Here is a 21302-nt window from a genome sequence, read left to right as displayed (position 1 = left end):
AGAGATGATACCTGTTATACCTGTGTGCTAGGCTAATCTACTCTATGTGGTGGAAGAGATCATAACTGATATTCCTCAGCCCTTCTTAGCTGAATATGCTCTGATGTAATTTATTAATTCTGTATTTGTAATGTTGTGTGTGTGTGTGTGTGTGTGTGTGGAATGACTGAATAACAAATAATATTGAGTAGTTATTTATGATACCAGGTGAACTGTAGATCAGTCAGTCTCTGCCCACATTTAAGTCGGCTGCAATTTCTAACGTACCCTGTGTCTTCTCCTTACAGATGCTGTGGTGGAATCTGCAGCAGATAAAAAAAAGCCCCACAGGCTGGTTCCAGTTTAATTCACGCTGCTTCATGTTTGTTGAGACTGCAAGGACATGGCCCGAAGCAGAGGTATAATGCTTAGCTCTACTGTGAATTAAAGAAGTTCAATTGAATTCAACTGGATTATTTGGTTTGAGGATACATTAAAGGGGATTTCGCCTTATCTAAACAGGTTCATGCCTCTTGTAAAGTACTGAACCTCCCCTTTAATTTATTGTCTAATTTTAATTTTCTATAATCTTTGCAATATTTATTTCATGTGTGGAGTCAGAACTCCTGTATATTGGAACCTACAGGCCATGGGTTAAGACAGAGATAAACTAATATCTCGAAGAGCCTATTTCAAAGAACATTAGTTGTGATGGCCAATATTTGATTGCGAGAGTCCAGAACACAAATTCTCAAAAAGAATGGACAACTGACTAATACCTACATTATGACATGTCTTTGTCCCTGTCTACGGCTTGCTCTAGCGCCACTGTATGTTCCTTGGAAGAAAACTGATGTCTGTGCAGAACACTGTAAAGTACCTTGGAGCAAACCTGGCGTCTGTGCACAGCTCTGAGGAGTCCCAATTTCTACAGGTGGTGGTGTTGATCAAGACTGGCGATTTCCCTCTGACCTGGATTGGAGGATATGATGCTGTTCAGGCAAATGTGGAAAGGTACCCAATTGTCATATTTGAGTAAAAGTTAAAATACCTTAATAGAAAATTACTACAGTAAAAGTGAAATGTTTACTCTCCCTGGACAGTTCAGCTAGAGTATACTCACAGATTTAGAGGATTTGTGGTATGCTCATCAATATGTCAAGGGCCACTTGTGAAGTCAGGGCCCATATAATTTATGCCTGACACGATCAAATCAAATTTTATTAGTCACATGCGCCGAATACAAAAGGTGTAGACCTTACAGTGAAATGCTTACTTACGAGCCCCTAACCAACAATGCAATTTTTTTAAATACGGATAAGAATAAGAAAAAGTACCAAGTAATTAAAGAGCAGCAGTAAAATACAATAGTGAGACTATATACAGGTGCTACCGGTACAGAGTCAATGTGCGGGGGCACCGGTTATGGACATGTAGGTAGAGTTATTAAAGTGACTATGCATAGATGATAACAACAGAGAGTAGCAGCGGTGTAAAAGAGGGGGAGAGGGGGCAATGCAAATAGTCTGGGTAGCCATTTGATTAGATGTTCAGGAGTCTTATGGCTTGGGGGTAGAAGCTGTTCAGAAGCCTCTTGGACCTAGACTTGCCATGCGGTAGCCGCTTGCCGGTAGCTGAGAGAACAGTCTATGACTAGAGTGGCTGGAATCTGACAATTTTTAGGGCCTTCCTCTGACACCGCCAGGTATAGAGGTTTTGGATGGCAGGAGGTACTTGGCCCCAGTGATGTACAACCCTCTGTAGTATCTCTTTGCATACTCTTAATTCTTGCCTAATATCTTGGCATGCATAATTATTTTTAAAAAATTTAACCAATTCTGATATTTTGAATAATGTGATAGGCATTCTGCACTGAGTGACACAGTATAATGGTTGTTAAAAGCAGAATCTTGATAATATTACCATTATATCCACACACATGTCACTCCAGTTTAACAATTCTAAATCACTTTGGCACAGTAGGTATCAAGTCACTTGCCAATAAGGTTGCATAACACATTTGAAATGGGTGATATTTTTACCGAACACTACTGAAGTTGACATAGCCCCTAGATGCTGTCAATTGCCCAACTTTTTTAAGAATTGCATATTTTTTAACAAACATGATATAATAAAAATAAAAATATGTGATTATTTATTAGCCTTGTGGTTAGAAGTATTTAGGCATATCATGTGAATAAGGCCTCATGTGAAATCATTGTCTAAAGCGCAAGAGATACTGTTGCATGTAGGTCTAGATTATTTATGGGTTGATCATATAGAAATATCAAAATATTATGTTAACAACTCCAAAGCAATGTCCTGTCTGTGGTGGAGGAAGCACTGACTCACTGCCTTTTTGTATTATCAAGACACCTGCTGGTAACAACTCCAAAGCAATGTCCTGTCTGTGGTGGAGGAAGCACTGGCTCACTGCCTTTTTCTATTATCAAGACACCTGCAGGTAACAACTCCTAACTGGTTAGGACTGCTCATGAGGTGTCCTAAATATCTGCCGACTAGGTGTGACTCTTATGACTAATGAGGCTTCATGTATAGCTTTTATTTTTATCCATAAGAGTAGGAGTAAAATGTCTCTATTCTCATAACTTACGACCAATACTCTACTCTGAGACGCTTTGTGGATACGGCCCCAGATCTAGGATTGGAATATCTTATAGATGCCCCCTGCAGTAGCCACTGACACAGTGTGTTGTAGTGGGATAGCATAGTAGGCTAGAGTGAGTACTATGGCATCATAAGTCAATAATTGTTTTAATATCTAAATATGTTTGTTTTAACATTCTGAAAGTTCTGTGGCAGTGATTTCAGTTTATAATGTTGATGTCTGCGTTACACCATTTAAATGAATGGGGATAGAACAAGCTATATAGTTAAAAAAAATATGAATGGAAGAAAAAAGCTGTTTTGAAGCAATCTAAGTTGAGCCAGTCTGCACATTTCCATGTTGAGTTGGTGCTTGTATCTTAAATGGATCGAGAGCACTGGCTAATCTGAATGCGCCTTTGAAGTCTATGGAGCTTTTATGCACATTTTAAATGGTTATTGTTCAAAAAGTACAAGAAGTATCAACAATCTTTTGACCAGCAATCTATATAATTTGAGTCCGTCTGTACATCAGCCTGTACATGTCAATGTTGATTTAATGTTTGTAGCATTAACATTTCAAGAGCAATGACTAATCCAAATACTTCCCACTGAATCCTATGGAGCTTTTACGCGAATTTAAAACGGTTATAGCTCAAAAAGTATAAATGGTATCAAAAAGTAAGTTATTCCAGACCGGTCTGCCCATTTTGAAGTTTGTATGGCATTTCTAGCTTAAAGCTGGAATCCATAACATTGAAACTGCCACTTACGTTTGCGATATTACAACAAAGAACTTACTTCAAACACCGGTCTTTTCAAACAGCACTTACACTAAAAGGGCATTATCATATTTTTCACAATTTCACAGAATTATTCCAATCCTCAGTGTGGAAATATATATATATATACAGTTGAAGTCGGAAGTTTACATACACTTAGGTTGGAGTCAATCAAAAAGACAGGTGACACAGATCAGGGTGTGACAATTAATAAATTATTCTCTTGTATGACCCAAAAGCTTTTATTACTCCACAAACAACATGAACGTAAACAAACAATGTATATATCAGGAATCAAGATAAGACCCAGATGCAGACCGTGTCGAAGTAACAATGTTTATTACAGCAACAGGGGCAAAGGAACAGGACGGCAGGCAGGCAGGCTCAAGGTCAGGTCAGGCAGAGGTCGGTAATCCAGAGGTGGGGCAAAGGTACAGGACAGCAGGCAGGCTCAGGGTCAGGCAGGAGGGTACAGGGTCAGGACAGGCAAGGGTCAAAAACCAGGAAGATAAGAAAAGAGAGACTGGGGAAATGTAGGACCTGACAAAAACTTTGGTTGGCTTGACAAACAAGACGAACTGGCAACAGAAACAGAGAACAAAGGTATAAATACCCAGGAGATAATGGGGAAGATGGGCGGCAACTGGAGAGGGGGGGGAGACAATCACAAAGACAGGTGAAACAGATCAGGGTGTGACAATATAGCTTTAAAATAAGTCAAACATTATCATGTGGATGTCATACTGTCAGAGCACTGTCTATGAATTTGAGAGGTGTTACGTTTCCCTACACCAGTGGTTCCCAAACTTTCTATAGTCCCGAACCCCTTAAAACTTTCAAACTCCAGCTGCATACAGGGTCAGCGCACTCTCAAATGTTGTTTTTTGCCATCATGGTAAGCTTGCCACACACACACACACACACACACTATACAATACATTTATTAAACATTAAAATGAGTGTGAGTTTCTCACAACCTGGCTCGTGGGAAGTAACAAAGAGCTCGTATAGGACCAGAGCACAAATAATATAATCAATAATTTTGCTCTTTATTTAGCCATCTTACATATTACAACTTTATTTCTTCATTGAAAATGGTGAATAACTCACCACAGGTTAATGAGAAGGGTGTGCTTGAAAGGATACAGGGGCCCATTATCAGCAACCATCACTCCTGTGTTCCAATGGCATGTTGAGTTAGCTAATCCAAGTTTATCATTTTAAAAGGCTAATGGATCATTAGAAAACCCTTTTGCAATTATGTTAGCACATCTAAAAACTTTTGTTCTGATTAAATAAGCAATAAAACTGGCCTTTAGACTAGTTGAGTATGTGGAGCATCAGCATTTATGGGTTCGATTTCAGGCTCAAAATGGCTAGAAACAAAGAACTTTCTTCTGAAACTCGTCTGTTCTGAGAAATGAAGGCTATTCCTTGCGAGAAATTGCCAAGAAACGGAATATCTCGTACAACGCTGTGTACAACTCTTCACAGAACAGCGCAAACTGACTCTAACCAGAATAAAAAGAGGAGTGGGAGACCCCGGTGCACAACTGAGCAAGATGACAAGTACATCAGAGTGGCTAGCTTGAGAAACAGACGCCTCACAAGTCCTCATCTGGCAGCTTCATTAAATAATACCCGCAAAACACCATTCTCAACGTCAACAGTGAAGAGGCAAGTCCGGGATAAAAAATGTTTCAATGTTTTTTATTTCACCTTTATTTAACCAGGTAGGCTAGTTGAGAACAAGTTCTCATTTGCAACTGTGACCTGGCCAAGATAAAGCATAGCAATTTGACACATACAACAACACAGAGCTACACATGGAATAAACAAACATACAGTCAATAATACAGTAGAAAAAGTCTATATACAACATGTTTAAATGAGGTAGGATAAGGCATTAAATAGGCCATGGTGGCGAAGTAATTACAATATAGCAATTAAACACTGCAATGGTAGAATGTGCAGAAGATGAATGTGCAAGTAACAAGGCAGCCGTTTTTTTAGAATCCCAGAATGTAGCTTTGTGTTTCCAAACTCTCACTGGGTATAGAAATGTGTGAGTACAAGATGTGCTCGATAGAGCCAAACGTATTAGACTTGTATGGGATGGCGTGATACTCACAGTGTGACTCGCTCCGTGAACAGCTAGCTAGTATAATATCCTACCATACAACAGCTGAAGAATCTAACACTGTAAAAGTGAGAAGAAAATCGATAATGTAATAGTTGCTGGTTGAAAAAGCTACACAGGACATTCTAATCAGCAGGTTTCGCATGGGTGGAGTTTGGTTTGCCTGGTGACATCACCATTTGGTAAAAGTTAATAGACCAATAACAAAGAGTTTGAAACCTCTGCCAATAACAACACATTTTCAGCTTACATATCCCTCCCATTAGGCCCCTCCGCTCTGGTGGATTGATTCACATGTTGAGTCCTCCAGGATTTGTTGAGATATTTGCTGGCAAAAATGCTTTGTTTTTCTGGGGCAATTCTGACATTTTCCCTGGCAATATGATTGTGTCCAATTTGTCTCGAAAATGCGCTGACGACGGTCAAGGGGAAAAGTTTGTAGAAGTATGGCTTCATTAAACCATATAATACGCTATTATGTGCGGTGATTGGTTGAAATTGCTAGCACTCCTTTTGTACTGCGGTGATGGGTCAGTCATTCCATAATTGCGATGACTTGACTGTCTCCCCAATGTAGCCTGCATGTGCCTGAAGTCAAAACGCCCCCGAGACCGCTTGAAGGAAGCAGACATTTAAGCAGTATCTGAAAAAGCGTGACCCCGAGTTTCAGATTGTCTTATATCCCTCAAGTGTGTGGCATGAGGTTGCGAAAACATTTCCGCCTCTATTTTTTGGAAATGTCAACGTCCTGCTTTGAATTCATTGAATCCATTCTCAGAGAACACGGATACGTATAACACGTAGCTTCATGTCTAATTCGTAATTTGATCATATCCTATCTAAATAATATTTACTATTGTAACGGACATCCACCAGGCACCCGACAGCATTCCTTTTCACAGTGCATTAGCCTACGCTCGGACACCGGCGTTTATCTTGGACTAGCACACTCTGGAGATGTATTTTTTTGGGATTACTCGTGGCGAGAGGCGCTCCCATCGAGCGCGACCTGGCTGGTGAATTGTTCAATTTCTTTCGCTACGGGGAACTGAAACTCAATGACTTCGTCTCGTAAACTGGGTCGGCGGAGGAATGTCACTACCTGGCCAAGAATGTCTTCAACTTTCTGGGCTGCGGTGCTACTGACCAGTCTGCTCATCATTTACTGCGGTAAGGAATGGACATTTTCAGTAGGTTATAACTGCGCACTTGCTGGTGTTGCTGCTTTAAGTGTGTTTTTATGGGATTTATGTCGATAATGGTTTTTGATTGGCTGATTACTGCCTTGGATAGAATGTATGCAGATTGTGTATGTGAACAATTGAATTGGTAGAGATGAAGATTGAATGTCTTCAACACTGCAATATCAGCTCAATGGAAAAATGTGTAGAGTTGCAGACAATTAGCTTTACAACAGAAGCATTTTCTCTACGCTAATAGACTATGTTATAGTTTACACTTCCTCACGTTTTTTTCTTCTTGTTAGTATATGATGAGGGTCCCTGGGTCGCCGGTTTGCCTGGGCGGGCGTCCCTGGTCAAGAAAAGTTTGAAAACTCCTGGCCTTTCGTCGTTTGCAGTCCGCAGCGCTAGTGCTGAAAGGTGCCCCACGGGAAAATTCTCCCCACGTCCTAACCTGATTTACCTTGTCAGCACCAGCTCACGATTCTTCCTGTTCAGCTGAGCGTGCAGTGTTTAGGAACAGCAGTCACTCTCAAAACGATTAACTTTGTTGTAAAAGTAATAAACCATATAGTGCGCCATGATGGAGTATACCCACGCAAAACGTGCTGTAGTCCTATACAAATTGATAGCCTGTACGCAGTGGTTTTGAAATGTCAGTTTTTTTACTGTGCAAACATTCTGACTATGGCAAGCAAACTGAAGAATAGTGTTCGTTGGTATGTCCTAAGACAGAAATATACTTCCAAAATCTGGGTCTCATCCAACCTCTCTCTCTGGCCTTTCAAACCAATTCAAGGTCAGGGCTCTGTGCAGGCCAGTCAGGTTCTTCCACACCGATCTTGACAAACCATTTGTGTATGGACCTCGCTTTATGCACAGGGGCATTGTCATGCTGAAACAGGAAAGCGCCGTCCCGAAACTGTAGTGAGCTCCCGAGTTGCGCAGCGGTCTAAGGCACTGCATCTCAGTGCTAGAGGCGTCACTACAGACCCTGGTTTGATTCCAGTCTGTATCACAACCGGCCGTGATTGAAAGTCCCATAGGACGGAGCACAATTGGCCCAGCGTCATCCGGGTTAGTGTTTGGCCGGGGTAGGCCGTCATTGTAAATAAGAATTTGTTCTTAACTGACTTGCCTAGTTAAATAAGTAGAATAAAAATAGTCTAGAATGTAATTGTATGCTGTAGCATTAACATTTCCCTTCACTAGAACTAAGGTGTCTAGCCAGAACAATGAAGAACAGCACCTGACCGTTATTCCTCCTTCACTAAACTTTATAGTTGGCACTATGCATTCGGGCAGGGAGTGTTTTCCTGCCATCCTCCAAGTCCAGATTCGTCCATTGGACTGCCAGAGGGTGAAGCGTGATTCATCACTCCAGAGAACGCGTTTCCACTGCTCCGCTTGGCATTGCGCATGGTGATCTTAGGCTTGTGTGTGGCTGCTCGGCCATGGAAACCCATTTCATGAAGCTCCCGATGGACAGTTCTTGTTGCTTCCAGAGGCAGTTTGGAACTCGGTAGTGAGTTGCAAAGGAGGACAGACAATTTTTACACACATCAGCACTCGGCAGTCCCGATCTGTGAGTCTTTTGTTTAGACATGTATCTAGCTAGCTAAACAATGAACCATAATTCTAACCCATACAGTACAAACGGATTGTTATAGCTAGCCACCATGCATGAAATGCTGTGGTATGAATCTGCAGGTAGCTAAAGCTAACCAACTAGTTTCAATGTTAGCTAGCTCGCTAACAATACGCTTTAACTTGCAATGAAAACAACCTTCTGACAAAATTAGAAATGTATAATATCTAAAAATGTAGCTAGACTCTTACTGTATACATGGATGAACGCTTCATGGCAGACTGGGACCACTTTAGCTAAGTAAAACATCCTGTGTCGCTTCCGTTTTGTTTGTAGCTACAGCTTGTTTGGCCCATTGTGTCAAGTCGTTCCGGTTCACACTGACAGAAAGTGCAGAAAGTAGTCCATCACAACTTTTTTCCACTGATCTTTGTCGATAGCGCCTGCTAGATTCAGGGCAGCAATGTTGTTGAGAGCAGTAGCAACAATTTTGCAGTTCTCCATGGCTAACATATCTTTCAAAAAAGCTGCTGTAGCAAGGATTATCTACACATGCTGAACAGCTCATGTTATAGACAGAATCGTGCTACATGGCAGACCAATCTGAACTCATCGTTTGGCATGTCCAGCCCATCCGTTATCTCAGTCATGGCTAGCAGGAAGGATCCTGACTTTTTCCATGGCTAAACCAGCTAGGCTCGTAATTTAGCTATTTTATTTGTATTTACGGATGGCATACAAGTATGGTATTAAGGCACATGAAAGTTCACATGTTCCCGAAGGCATCTCTGCCACAACTTTTTTTTTGTTGCCTCTCCTGTGAAGTAGTGTTGTGCGACATACGCCTAGCTTCCTGAAATGGGTCACATATGGTCAAACATTTGGCAGGAGGTTAGAAAGTACAGCTTAGTTTCCACCACCACATCTCTCTCTCTCTCACTTTCTCTCTTTCTCTTCTCTCTCTGAATTCTGTTAGTTGCGCACCTTCTCTTGTCCTTGTGTTTTTTTCCAGTGGGAAGCGGAGATCTTGATGCATCACTTCACAGCAAAAAAGGAGAACACAAGTCAATATGACAGAATGGTAGTACCAGGCAGTCATTTTAGGGACTGTAACTGCATTTATTTTTGTAATACATAATGCAGCATTTTTTCATTAGGCACCAATGCCGCAACACCACAGTGTAGTATCAATGTGTTGTCCATGCACAAGGAATAGGAAATCAATGGCATTGTTTGATTGGCATTGGTTTGTATTCAGTATGGCCCTTAGATCTTGATTGGTATTTTGGGGCAATGGCTTTGATTAGGAAGGGATCCAGTGGATTTGATCCTCCCATTTTAACACACAATCAATAATGTCTTGGTCAAATCACAAGGGCTTCTCTACCTATTCAGGCCAATGGCCTTAGGCTGATATACACAAACCTTGATAAATGTAAGGCATCTTTAACAAGACTCTGAGAAAATTATGTTTGTGGGTTATGTCAGTTATGCAAGAATATTGAAGAGTTTATTTCCAAAACACTATATCCACCAATCTTTCACATTTGTGTTTTTTCATCAGAAATGATTGCTTATGGGTAGGGTTTGTTCCTGTAAGTCACTCTGGATAAGAGCGTCTGCTGAATTACTGAAATGTAAATGTTTCAAAATTCCAGGAATTTTGAAACCCTGCTTACCTTCATGTGTGTAAAATACTGTATGACTGTTGTCAGATTTTTTTTTTATAAGAGAAAATGTTTTTATAAAAGCTTTCTATGGTCAGGACGTGACAGGGGGTTTTCTCATAAATTCTAACATCTGTAAAAAAAAAAAAAAAAACCTTTCACTTTGACATTACAAAGTATTTTGGGTAGACGGTTGACAAAAAATGACAGTTCAATCTTTTTGAATCCCACTTTGTAACACAACAAAATGTGGAAAGAGTAAAGTGGTTTGATTACTTTCTGGAGGCACTGTATAGCGATTTGGAATGAAACTCTTCATATCAAGAATATCAATGGAAGCTACCCACATTGCCAGACTACCGCCAGCCTGATAACACTGTACCTTATACCCTGTGGTATATGCTGTCAGCGCAGTAAATGAGGAGAGTGAAAGGGCTGTTAGGTTCCACTTGGATTTCTTTAATGCTAGGATGCCCAGGCATTGCTTGTTTTGGTGGGTCAAAATGGATAGGTGTATGTGGATCATTTTCACAGCTACCTGAAAGCAAAAGCACCTGTGCTCTGTTTGGGATGATTTTAGCCACTACTCCCTAAATGGCACTGAAAATACATCTCATCCATGAGACCTGTCATTATGGAGCAAGATCACACACACACACACTCCACATCTTTCCCTTACAATGCATTTCCTTGTTACTCAACTTTTTCCTCTGAAAAGCATTGGGAGGACTGGCAGCTTGTTAGTGAGAAGGGTTGCATTGATTTCAGTGACTCATGCGGTAGATGTGTCCTGATATCAGTTTACTACGTTCCTGGCTTTCAGAACCTCAGTCAGTTTGGAGTTGTGTGTGTGCGTGTACTCTGGTATGTCTGCGCAGATCCCTTCTGTCTCTCTCTCTTTCTCTTTCTCTCTCTCTTTCTCGCTATCTCCACACACACACACACACACACACACACACACACACACACACACACACACACACACACACAGAGGAGCAGAGTAAGACAGCGAGTGGGAGAGAATGTGATTAGAAAGTAGATGAGAGTCTAATCTAATTACAAAGTCATTTGCATGAATGGTGTCAGGCTAAGGTCGCAGCTGTCCTTATTAGGTCTTGAGTGTGATGTGACAATGGCCACGGATTAAGAATATTAGATTTTAAACATTAGACAAGCTTGGCATTGTGGCCTTCTATTGTGTGCTGGCTCCCTCCCCTGGTTGCTACCTGTCATGCAATCTTATTATTCCATTGTGTTCAAATCAATCATGTTAGCGGCACTGGGGGACCTGCATTTGTTTTAGATTCGGAACCTGATGACGTCGGATAAGGCAGTTCTGTCATAAATCTAGCTTTTCTCCAGGACATATTTCTACATTGGGACCCACAATGCAGGAAATACATTAATTGAAACCTATAGGGCTTATATGTTGTTCTGGCTTTATGACATTGTCTTATTTGTGTCCTTATCCTGCCACATGCCTAGTACTGAATTAGTCCCAATACTCTAAAATTGCTTGCTTTCTTAGTGTGAAACGTGTCTTCACAGGGAGCAGTGTCCAGTAATTTTTCAGACTTTATTTCTCAGTTCAGTCAGTTGCTTCCATGCGGGCGCAATCTCATTGGTTTTATGAAATCAGAGAAAAAAAGCTCTCACCATACAATGATCATGAGCCCCATGAGGAAATGAAACAGAATGTACAGAATCACCATTGTCAGGCAGGGGCGTCACCTGAGTTTCATAACATTCTGGGCTCAGCCCTGAAGACCAGGGGCTAAGAGGCTCGTGATGTGACAGAACATTTTACATTTACATTTTAGTCATTTAGCAGACGCTCTTATCCAGAGTGACTTACAGTAGTGAATGCATACATTTCATACATTTTTGTTGTTGTTGTGTACAACACAATCCACAGCAATTTTTTTTCAAGAAGCTATTGATACTCTGTGGCTAAATTATGCTCTCTGGTGTAATATTTTCAATGATTTAACTAATTTCTGTACAGACAAGAGAAGACTAATTATATAATTTGGCAAATGTATTTCAATTTATCTGCAGCACTTCCAGCACCCCTTCCTGCTGCTATGTTTTCGTCCATGCTCTGTGCTCTCCCCAAGGCCAAATAATCAACACTTCTCCTTACTAACTCAATGGATTGTATTCAGTAACCCTATATGAGGCTATCAGTAAGTAGCCTTTAGAGTAAATTCAGTAAGTCAGTGAACACGTGTTTCTATCTAATCAGTTATTTTGTTTCTGTTTAAGCCAATAGTGATTTCTGCTATATTGTTATAGATATGATATAGGCCTATATTTAAGCAACAAGGCCCGAGGGGGTGTGGTATATGGCCAATATATCATGGCTAAGGGCTGTTTTTAACCACGACGCAACGCTGAGTGCCTGGATAGAGCCTTAGCCGTGGTATATTGGCCATTTACCACAAACCCCAGAGGTGCCTTTAGAGCAGTAAAAAGAAATGCTTTGTTATACCCGTGGTATACAGTCTGATATACCATGTCTGTCAGCCAATCAGCACTCAGGGCTCAAACCACCCAGTTTATAAAACCTTTTTAACCGTTGTAGCACAGTTTCTATGTTCATAAGGCTAATAAGAAAATATGTCAAATGACTTGAATAGCCTATGGGAAAAGTGTAAAAATGTGTATTCACATCAGTAGGTTAAGTGACTGAAATGCATCAGAAAATGATTTGAAAGTTCAGGAAAACATCAGGGAAGCTCAGCAGGTAGGCTATAGGACTAGTGTGTTTGTGTGTGTAGAAAAGATCTGCATTGCTTTCAATTGCTAGACTAATGATCATGAGCACTCACCTCAACTTAGCTAACATTTCCCAGCCAAATTGTAACCTAATATCCAAATGGAGATTCAGGGAAAACAAAACATCTGACTGATTGATGTATCATCATGCTTGTCTCAAAGCACTGCAATGGCCCAATCAAAACGGGGCTGAAATGATCAGTTGACGTACCACACAGGATTTACATTTATTATAGGCTAACCAGTGGTGTAGTGCTATATTTTGAATACCAGAGCGCATTATTCATTTTTTATTACATCATCATTTCTATACGAAAGTTGGTAGGCTACTGACATGAAGCCGATTTGTATAATATCGTTTTAGAATATAGTCCTACATACAATGCATCATCCAAATTTCACAATTGTCTATGCCTACACAGCCTAGTGGCTCAAAGAAAATCTATTTTTGAAATCCTAAAACTTACCTTATAAATTAGGCCACCATCATTAGGTCATCATTATAAAGTAGGTAAATCATGAACTAAAATTATTCACGTGTTACTGGATCTGCATCTGAACTGAGAAAATTCTGGCGTTGGATTGCAAATATACAAAGGGAGTCGAAAAGAGAACACACAGAAGGCTATTGTATAAAACACCTGTCTCCCGATTACATCTTCAAACTAAATGCAAACATGGCATCCGTGACAGAGAGGGAGAAGTGTCCATCCATGTATATGGGTAAGATAGTCTAGCTAGCTACATTTTCAGAAATTACACGTTTCTAATTTTGTCATGAACTCATTTTAATTTCGAGTTAAAGCGTACTCTTAGCTATCTAGCTAGTGTTACATGTATGAACTGTGTAGTAATGTTATTCCTATGTCAGAGTCATTTGCATTGCTAGTTATAGCCTAATGTTAGCTAGCTAGCTAACATTGAACCTGGTTTGTTAGCTACCTGCAAATTCATGCAGGGTAGTAAGGTTATGAGTTGGGATTATGGTTCATTGTTTAGCTAGCTATCTACATGTCTAAACAAAAGACTCCACTATGCAAGTAACCATTTCAATAAAATGTTCATGATGTCACTGCGACAACTGTCGATAGACGTAGCTGGTAAATTCACTCTGGCTGTCTACTCCAAATTCAGAGCACTCTCATCTGAGTGTGCCAGAGCGCAAAATAACTGACGAATTTAAGAACGCTTTACACCCGTTGAGTATGGCCGGTGTCAATAAACGTTGGCAAAAAAGCATCATTAAATTGTTGCCAACAGCACAGTTGGTCACCAACGCTCTGGATAACATAAAAGCAGCATAACCAGTTCTGCTAGGGCAGGTAAAATGGTCAGAGTGAGCTGTCCTCATTTGTCTGGAAGTCGCTAGCCAACAATAGCCAGTTAGCATGGGTGCTTGACTGCTGCTGTTAGGTCAGAACGCTCAGATCGAGCCTAGTCCTCGGCCAGAGCGTCCAGTGTGCTCTCTGAGAGCAAAACGCTCTGAATTGACCAACGGACAATCTGACAACGCTAGAGCACACTCTGAGCGCACCCTGGCACTGCAGATTGAATTTACAAACACACCCGTAGTATAAACCAGTCTTTAGTCTTGAAATCTTTGGTTGTTTAGTACATGGCCTCACATGTGAATCCTTGAAGAGATGGGTGGGGCTAAGGCTAAGAAGGTGTGAATGATGCTGAATGGGTGTAGACGTAGAAGAACTCTCCAGTAGGTACCAAAAATATTCAAGGGCCATTTTTTCAAAAGTGAGGTTACAAGTTTATCAACTTTCAAAGCAGAATTACTTTCCCATTGTTCCTCAACTGTAGTGTATGATATACCATTTTCTAGCTCTGAGTCTCTACTTTTATCCAATGTAAAAACACAATTTCAAATTTTGCTACGTAAGATTGAGCTGGTCGGTCACATATGAGTGTAGTATGAACAACGCAAATTGTCTTTTCTCTAGCTAATTAGTCTTGCTCATTCAGACACAAAGGCAGTGTCCACTTCAAAGTTATTGATGTTCATCCTTAACCTCCTAAACTCTTACACTTTGACCTCAGAGGCATGAACATAATGTTCCTTTGGGCAGGATGAGGATGCAGCCGAGTTTTTAAATGAATGTTTTATCAGTTAGGAACACTTTATGGCTAAAGATGTAATTTTTGGAACAAACTGTTCTCTTTTCCACTGAGAGGTGCAACATTTCACTGGCAGAATGTTAACTGAAACTGAGGAAAATGGAATGTGAAAACACTTGGTTGTGTTTCATATAGAGTCAAAATGTCCTGGTGTGAGTGTTATTGTGTGAGTGTTATTGAGCATTTTCAGGATGGTTGAACATCATTGTCATCTGCATGTGTAGGCATGGCTTACTCAAACCTGCATTGGCCAAGAGCTGAATGGATACTCTCGGACCCGAGACAACCTTGCACTAAATCAAATCTTCCAGATATATCACTCAATTAGCACACCACCCAGCAAATTTATTTATTTATTTTGTTCGATTGCTTCCTTTTTCAGTGTGTCACCCTGATTACTTTGAGGAACACCACAGGGATGCGTTTGATTATGTTCCCTGGCAGACCATCCATCTATGGACTGGGGTAAACAAAAGAGCAATAACAACTCAACAAAGATAAGATTTGATTTATTCCTGTTCCATTTTATCACTAGACTTTACAATTACCTCAAGCCATTATATTTTAGAAGTTATTGTTGGTCCCCTATATACGTTATCTTTTCCAAAAGTGCTGACAGTTTGTTTGCAGGCTGTGCAGATTCACAGTCATATTTTCAGGTCCCCAAGACATCAGAATGAGGCATGCTCAAGTAGGGTTGGGGTCAATGCCATCTGAACTTAATTCACTGAGTGGAAGTCACAAATTGGATTGAAACATCATTCATGATTAAGAAGATGAATGTTTACACTACTTATCGCAAGCTAGTATTAAGGGATATCCTCTCCCTGAAGCTGATGCCTGATGTTATGTTATTTATGCCACAGCATTGTTGAATACTTGTTTCTGGTGGGTTGGAAGTGCATTCAGTGCATGGTGAACATGCATTTCTCCCGTCCCTACTCTTGCAGTCATGACCCACATGTTTCCAATTTCACCAGCTGTTTTTAGCAGTGGGTATTTTTGAATTTGGTTGTCATGTTGGCAGGTTTGATAAGTTAACAACAAACTATTTAGCTAGCTCCTGGCCTAGTGTTTGATATGCAACGCAATCTCCTTGATATGCAATGCAATCGGTGTTGACAAGTGTCCTAATGAAAAGGTAAGCTTTTCTAGCTATGCCATACAAAATCAGACACATCAGCTCATTGTTATGGATGTATACAAATGAATGTCAATAGAAAACATCTTAAACAAATGCAAATGCAGCTACAAATGCAGCTGCTGTTATTCTGTCTGCAGAGGTCCTGATTGTGTAATGCCCCAGTCACATGAACCATAAGCACTCCATTATGTTGCACCGGATGTCATTTATTTGAATGGGGACCGTCCATAACGGAATGGAATCGCAACGCCCCCTTGCAGTTGAAGGCTCCGTTGTGAGCTGGACACTGCATACTTTGAATATGCATCTTCTTCAGTCCGGCCAGAGTCCGTCAAAGAACAGGAAGTTACCAAACCACAGAAGAAGATGAAAATATGTCAGTTTTGATGATGGGTTTATGGGATAGCTAGCAACTTTCGAATGTTTGCAAGCTCTGTTAGTTTGGATGGGGAGCGTCGGTGCACAGCTATTTTCAGGTCTCTACAGAGATGTTTGATCGGGTTCAAGTCCAGGCTCTGGCTGGGCCACTCAAGGATATTCAGAGACTTACAGTGGGGGGAAAAAGTATTTGATCCCCTGCTGATTTTGTACGTTTGCCCACTGACAAAGAAAGGATCAGTCTATAATTTTAATGGTAGGTTTATTTGAACAGTGAGAGACAGAATAACAATAAAAAAATCCAGAAAAACGCATGTCAAAAATGTTATAAATTGATTTGCATTTTAATGAGGGAAATAAGTATTTGACCCCCTCTCAATCAGAAAGATTTCTGGCTCCCAGGTGTCTTTTATACAGGGAACGAGCTGAGATTAGGAGCACACTCTTAAAGGGAGTGCTCCTAACCACAGATTGTTACCTGTAAAAAAGACACCTGTCCACAGAAGCAATCAATCAATCAGATTCCAAACTCTCCACCATGACCAAGACCAAAGAGCTCTCCAAGGATGTCAGGGACAAGATTGTAGACCTACATAAGGCTGGAATGGGCTACAAGACCATCGCCAAGCAGCTTGGTGAGAAGGTGACAACATTTGGTGCGATTATTCGCAAATGGAAGAAACACAAAATAACTGTCCATCTCCCTCGGCCTGGGGCTCCATGCAAGATCTCACCTCGTGGAGTTGCAATAATCATGAGAACGGTGAGGAATCAGCCCAGAACTACACGGGAGGATCTTGTCAATGATCTCAAGGCAGCTGGGACCATAGTCACCAAGAAAACAATTGGTAACACACTACGCCGTGAAGGACTGAAATACTGCAGCACCCGCAAGGTCCCCCTGCTCAAGAATACATATACATGCTTGTCTGAAGTTTGCCAATGAACATCTGAATGACTCAGAGGACAACTGGTGAAAGTGTTGTGGTCAGATGAGACCAAAATGGAGCTCTTTGACATCAACTCGCCGTGTTTGGAGAAGGAGGAATGCTGCCTATGACCCCAAGAACACCATCTCCACCGTCAAACATAGAGGTGGAAACATTATGCTTTGGGGGTGTTTTTCTGCTAAGGGGACAGGACAACTTCACTGCATCAAAGGGACGATGGACGGGGCCATGTACCGTCAAATCTTGGGTGAGAACCTCCTTCCCTCAGCCAGGGCATTGAAAATGGGTCGTGGATGGGTATTCCAGCATGACAATGACCTTAAACACACGGCCAAGGCAACAAAGGAGTGGCTCAAGAAGAAGCACATTAAGGTCATGGAGTGGACTAGCCAGTCTCAAGACCTTAATCCCATAGAAAATCTGTGGAGGGAGCTGAAGGTTCGAGTTGCCAAACGTCAGCCTCGAAACCTTAATGACTTGGAGAAGATCTGCAAAGAGGAGTGGGACAAAATCCCTCCTGAGATGTGTGCAAACCTGGTGGCCAACTACAAGAAACGTCTGACCTCTGATTGCCAACAAGGGTTTTGCCACCAAGTACTAAGTCATGTTTTGCAGAGGGGTCAAATACTTATTTCCCTCATTAAAATGCAAATCATTTTATAACATTTTTGACATGCGTCTTTCTGGATATTTTTGTTGTTATTCTGTCTCTCACTGTTCAAATAAACCTATTAAAATTATAGACTGATCATTTCTTTGTAAGTGGGCAAACGTACAAAATCAGCAGGGGATCACATACTTTTTCCCCCCACTGTATCCCGAAGCTATTCCTGCGTTTTCTTGGCTGTGTGGTTAGGGTCGTTGTCCTGTTGGAAGGTGAACCTTCACCACAGTCTGAGGTCCTGAGCGCTCTGGAGCAGGTTTTCATCAAGGATCTCTCTGTACTTTGCTCCGTTCATCTTTCCCTCGATCCTAACTAGTCTCCCAGTCCCTGCTGCTGAAAAACATCCCCACAGCATGATGCTGCCACCACCATGCTTCACCTTAGGGATAGTGCCAAGTTTCCTCCAGACATGATGCTTGGCATTCAGGCCAAAGAGTTCAATCTTGGTTTAACCTCTATGGGCTAGGTGGGACGCTAGCGTGCCACCCGTGGTGCACTCCATCAACAGCAGGTGCATTTCAAGAGTGGCAAATTTGAATCCAAATAAATGTCAAAATTCAAATTTTTCAAAAATACAACTATTTTACACCATTTGAAAGATAAACATCTCCTTAATCTAACCACGTTTTCCGATTTCAAAAAGGTTTTACGGCGAAAGCATAAATTTAGAGTATGTTAGGACAGTACATTTACAAGAGTTGTGTGTAATGTTTTGTCAAGTCAAAGACAGGGTCACCAAAACCATAAAACCAGCTAAAATGATGCACTAACCTTTTACAATCTCCATCAGATGACACTCCTAGGACATTATGTTAGACAATGCATGCATTTTTAGTTCTATCAAGTTCATATTTATATCCAAAAACAGCGTTTTACTATGGCATTGATGTTGAGGAAATCGTTTCCCTCCAATAACCGGCAGTCAAGTCAGCGTCACAAATTAAATAATTAAAATTAGAAAACATTGGTAAAATATTATATTGTCATTTAAAGAATTATAGATTTACATCTCTTGAACGCAATCAACTTGCCAGATTTAAAAATAACCTTACTGGGAAATCACACTTTGCAATAATCTGAGCACTGCGCCCAGAAAAATACGCGTTGCGATACAGACTAGACGTCATGTTGGGGAGATCTAAAATCGAAAATACTATGTAAATAATCCATTACCTTTGATTCTCTTCATCAGATGTCACTTCCAGGTATCACAGGTCCATAACGAATGTAGTTTTGTTCAAAAAAGCTCATCATTTATGTCCAAAAATCTCCGTCTTGTTAGCACATGATCTAAGCCAGCCGGACTTCTCGTCATGAACGAGGGGAAAAAATATATTTACGTTCGTTCAAACATGTCAAACGTTGTATAGCATAAATCATTAGGGCCTTTTTTAACCAGAACATGAATAATATTCAAGGTGGACGAATGCATAGTCTTTTATAACGTATTGGAACGAGGGTACCCAACATGAAGTAGCGCGCCAGGTGTCTAACGGGACATCACCGTTCCATGGCTCTTGTTCGGTCAGATCTCCCTCCAGAAGACTCAAAACACTTTGTAAAGGCTGGTGACATCTAGTGGAAGCAATAGGAAGTGCCAAAATATTCCTCAGCCCCTGTGTTTTTCAATGGGATAGGTTTAAAGTCAATACAACACATCAGGTATCCACTTCCTGTCAGAAAATGTCTGTGTTTTGCCTGCCAAATGAGTTCTGTTATACTCACAGACACCATTCAAACAGTTTTAGAAACTTTAGAGTGTTTTCTATCCATATATAATAAGTATATGCATATTCTAGTTACTGGGTAGGATTAGTAACCAGATTAAATCGGGTACATTTTTTTTATCCAGACGTGCAAATGCTGCCCCCTAGCCCTAACAGGTTAATCAGACCAGATAATCTTGTTTCTCATGGTCTGAGAGTCCTTTAGGCAAACTCCAAGTGGGCTGTCATGTGCCTTTTACTGAGGAGTGGCTTCCATCTGGCCACAATACCATATTGGTGGAGTGCTAGCAAGATGGTTGTCCTTCTGGAAGGTTCCCCCATCTCCACAGAGAAACTCTGGACCTCTGTCAGTGTGACCATCGAGGTATTGATCACCTCCCTGACCAAGGCCCTTCTCCCCCAATTGCTCAGTTTGACAGCCAACTCTAGGAAGAGTCTTGGTGGTTCCAAACTTCTTCCAGAATGATGGAGGCCACTGTGACCTTCAATGCTGCAGACATTTTTTTGGTACCCTTCCCCAGATCTGTGCCTTGACTCATTCCTGTCTTGGAGGTCTATGGACAATTCTTTTGACCTCATTGCTTGGTTTTTGCTCTGACTTGCACTGTCAACTGTGGGACATTTATATAGACAGGTGTGTGCCTTTCCAAATCATGTCCAATCAATTGAATTTACCACAGGTGGACTCCAATCAAGTTGTAGAAACATCTCAAGGATGTACAATTGAAACCGGATGCACCTGTGTCATGCCCTGGCCATAGAGAGGGTTTTATTCTCTATTTTGGTTAGGCCAGGGTGTGACTAGGGTGGGCATTCTGTTCCTTTTTCTATGTTTTGGTATTTCTTTGTTTTGGCCGGGTATGGTTCTCAGTCAGGGACAGCTGTCTATCGTTGTCTCTGATTGGGAACCATACTTAGGTAGCCTTTTCCCACAGGGTTGGTATGGGTAGTTGTTTTCGGTTTGGTGTGTTCACCTGACAGAGCTGTTGCGTTTTGTTCCACTTTGTTTTTTTGTTGCAGTGTTAAACTTATTAATAAACATCATGAACACGTGCTGCGCTTTGGTCTACTCCTTCTTCCAAAGACAACCGCTACAACCTGAGCTTAATATCGAGTTTCACAGCAAAGGAGGTGAATACTTATGTAAATAAGATATTTTCAAAAAATGTGCTAACATTTCTAGAAACATGTTTTCGCTTTGTCATTGTGGGATATTGTGTGCAGATTGATGAGGAAAAAAGTAATATAATACCTACTAGAAAATGACTGTAATGTAACAAAATATGAAAAAAGGGAAGTGCCTTCAGAAAGTATTCATAACGCTTGACTTAATCCACATTTTGTTGTTGCAGCCTGAATTCAAAAATGGATTCAATATATATTGTTCTTACACATCTGCACACAATTCTCCATGATGACAAAGTGAAAACATGTTTAACGAAAGTTAATTTTTATTTTCAAAAAGTTTGCTTTCTCATTTACGTAAGTATTCACACCCCTGAGGGAATACAGGTTAGAATCACCTTTGGCAGCTGTCAGTCTTTCTGGGTAAGTGTCACGCCCTGACCTTTGAGAGACATTTTATTTCCT

The 21302-nt window shown here is 40.9% G+C and overlaps 1 protein-coding gene across 1 annotated transcript in view; it reads left to right on the top strand.

Annotated features, from left to right (window-relative positions):
- Positions 1-5787: 5787 nt before the first annotated feature.
- Positions 5788-21302, top strand: part of tafa5 (TAFA chemokine like family member 5) — a 123321-nt gene continuing 107806 nt past the window's right edge. Inside the window, exon 1 of the mRNA XM_082968107.1 lies at positions 5788-6678. Within this exon, the coding sequence (XP_082824233.1) occupies positions 6567-6678 (112 nt within the window). The 5' untranslated portion in view covers positions 5788-6566. The remainder of the gene's footprint in view (positions 6679-21302) is intronic.

This window comes from Salmo salar, chromosome 23 (genome assembly GCF_965601325.2).
Source record: "Salmo salar chromosome 23, fSalSal1, whole genome shotgun sequence".
NCBI classification, from domain to species: Eukaryota; Metazoa; Chordata; class Actinopteri; order Salmoniformes; family Salmonidae; genus Salmo; species Salmo salar.
Note: the sequence above shows the minus strand (reverse complement) of the source record. Positions and strands in the feature narration are given on the sequence as shown.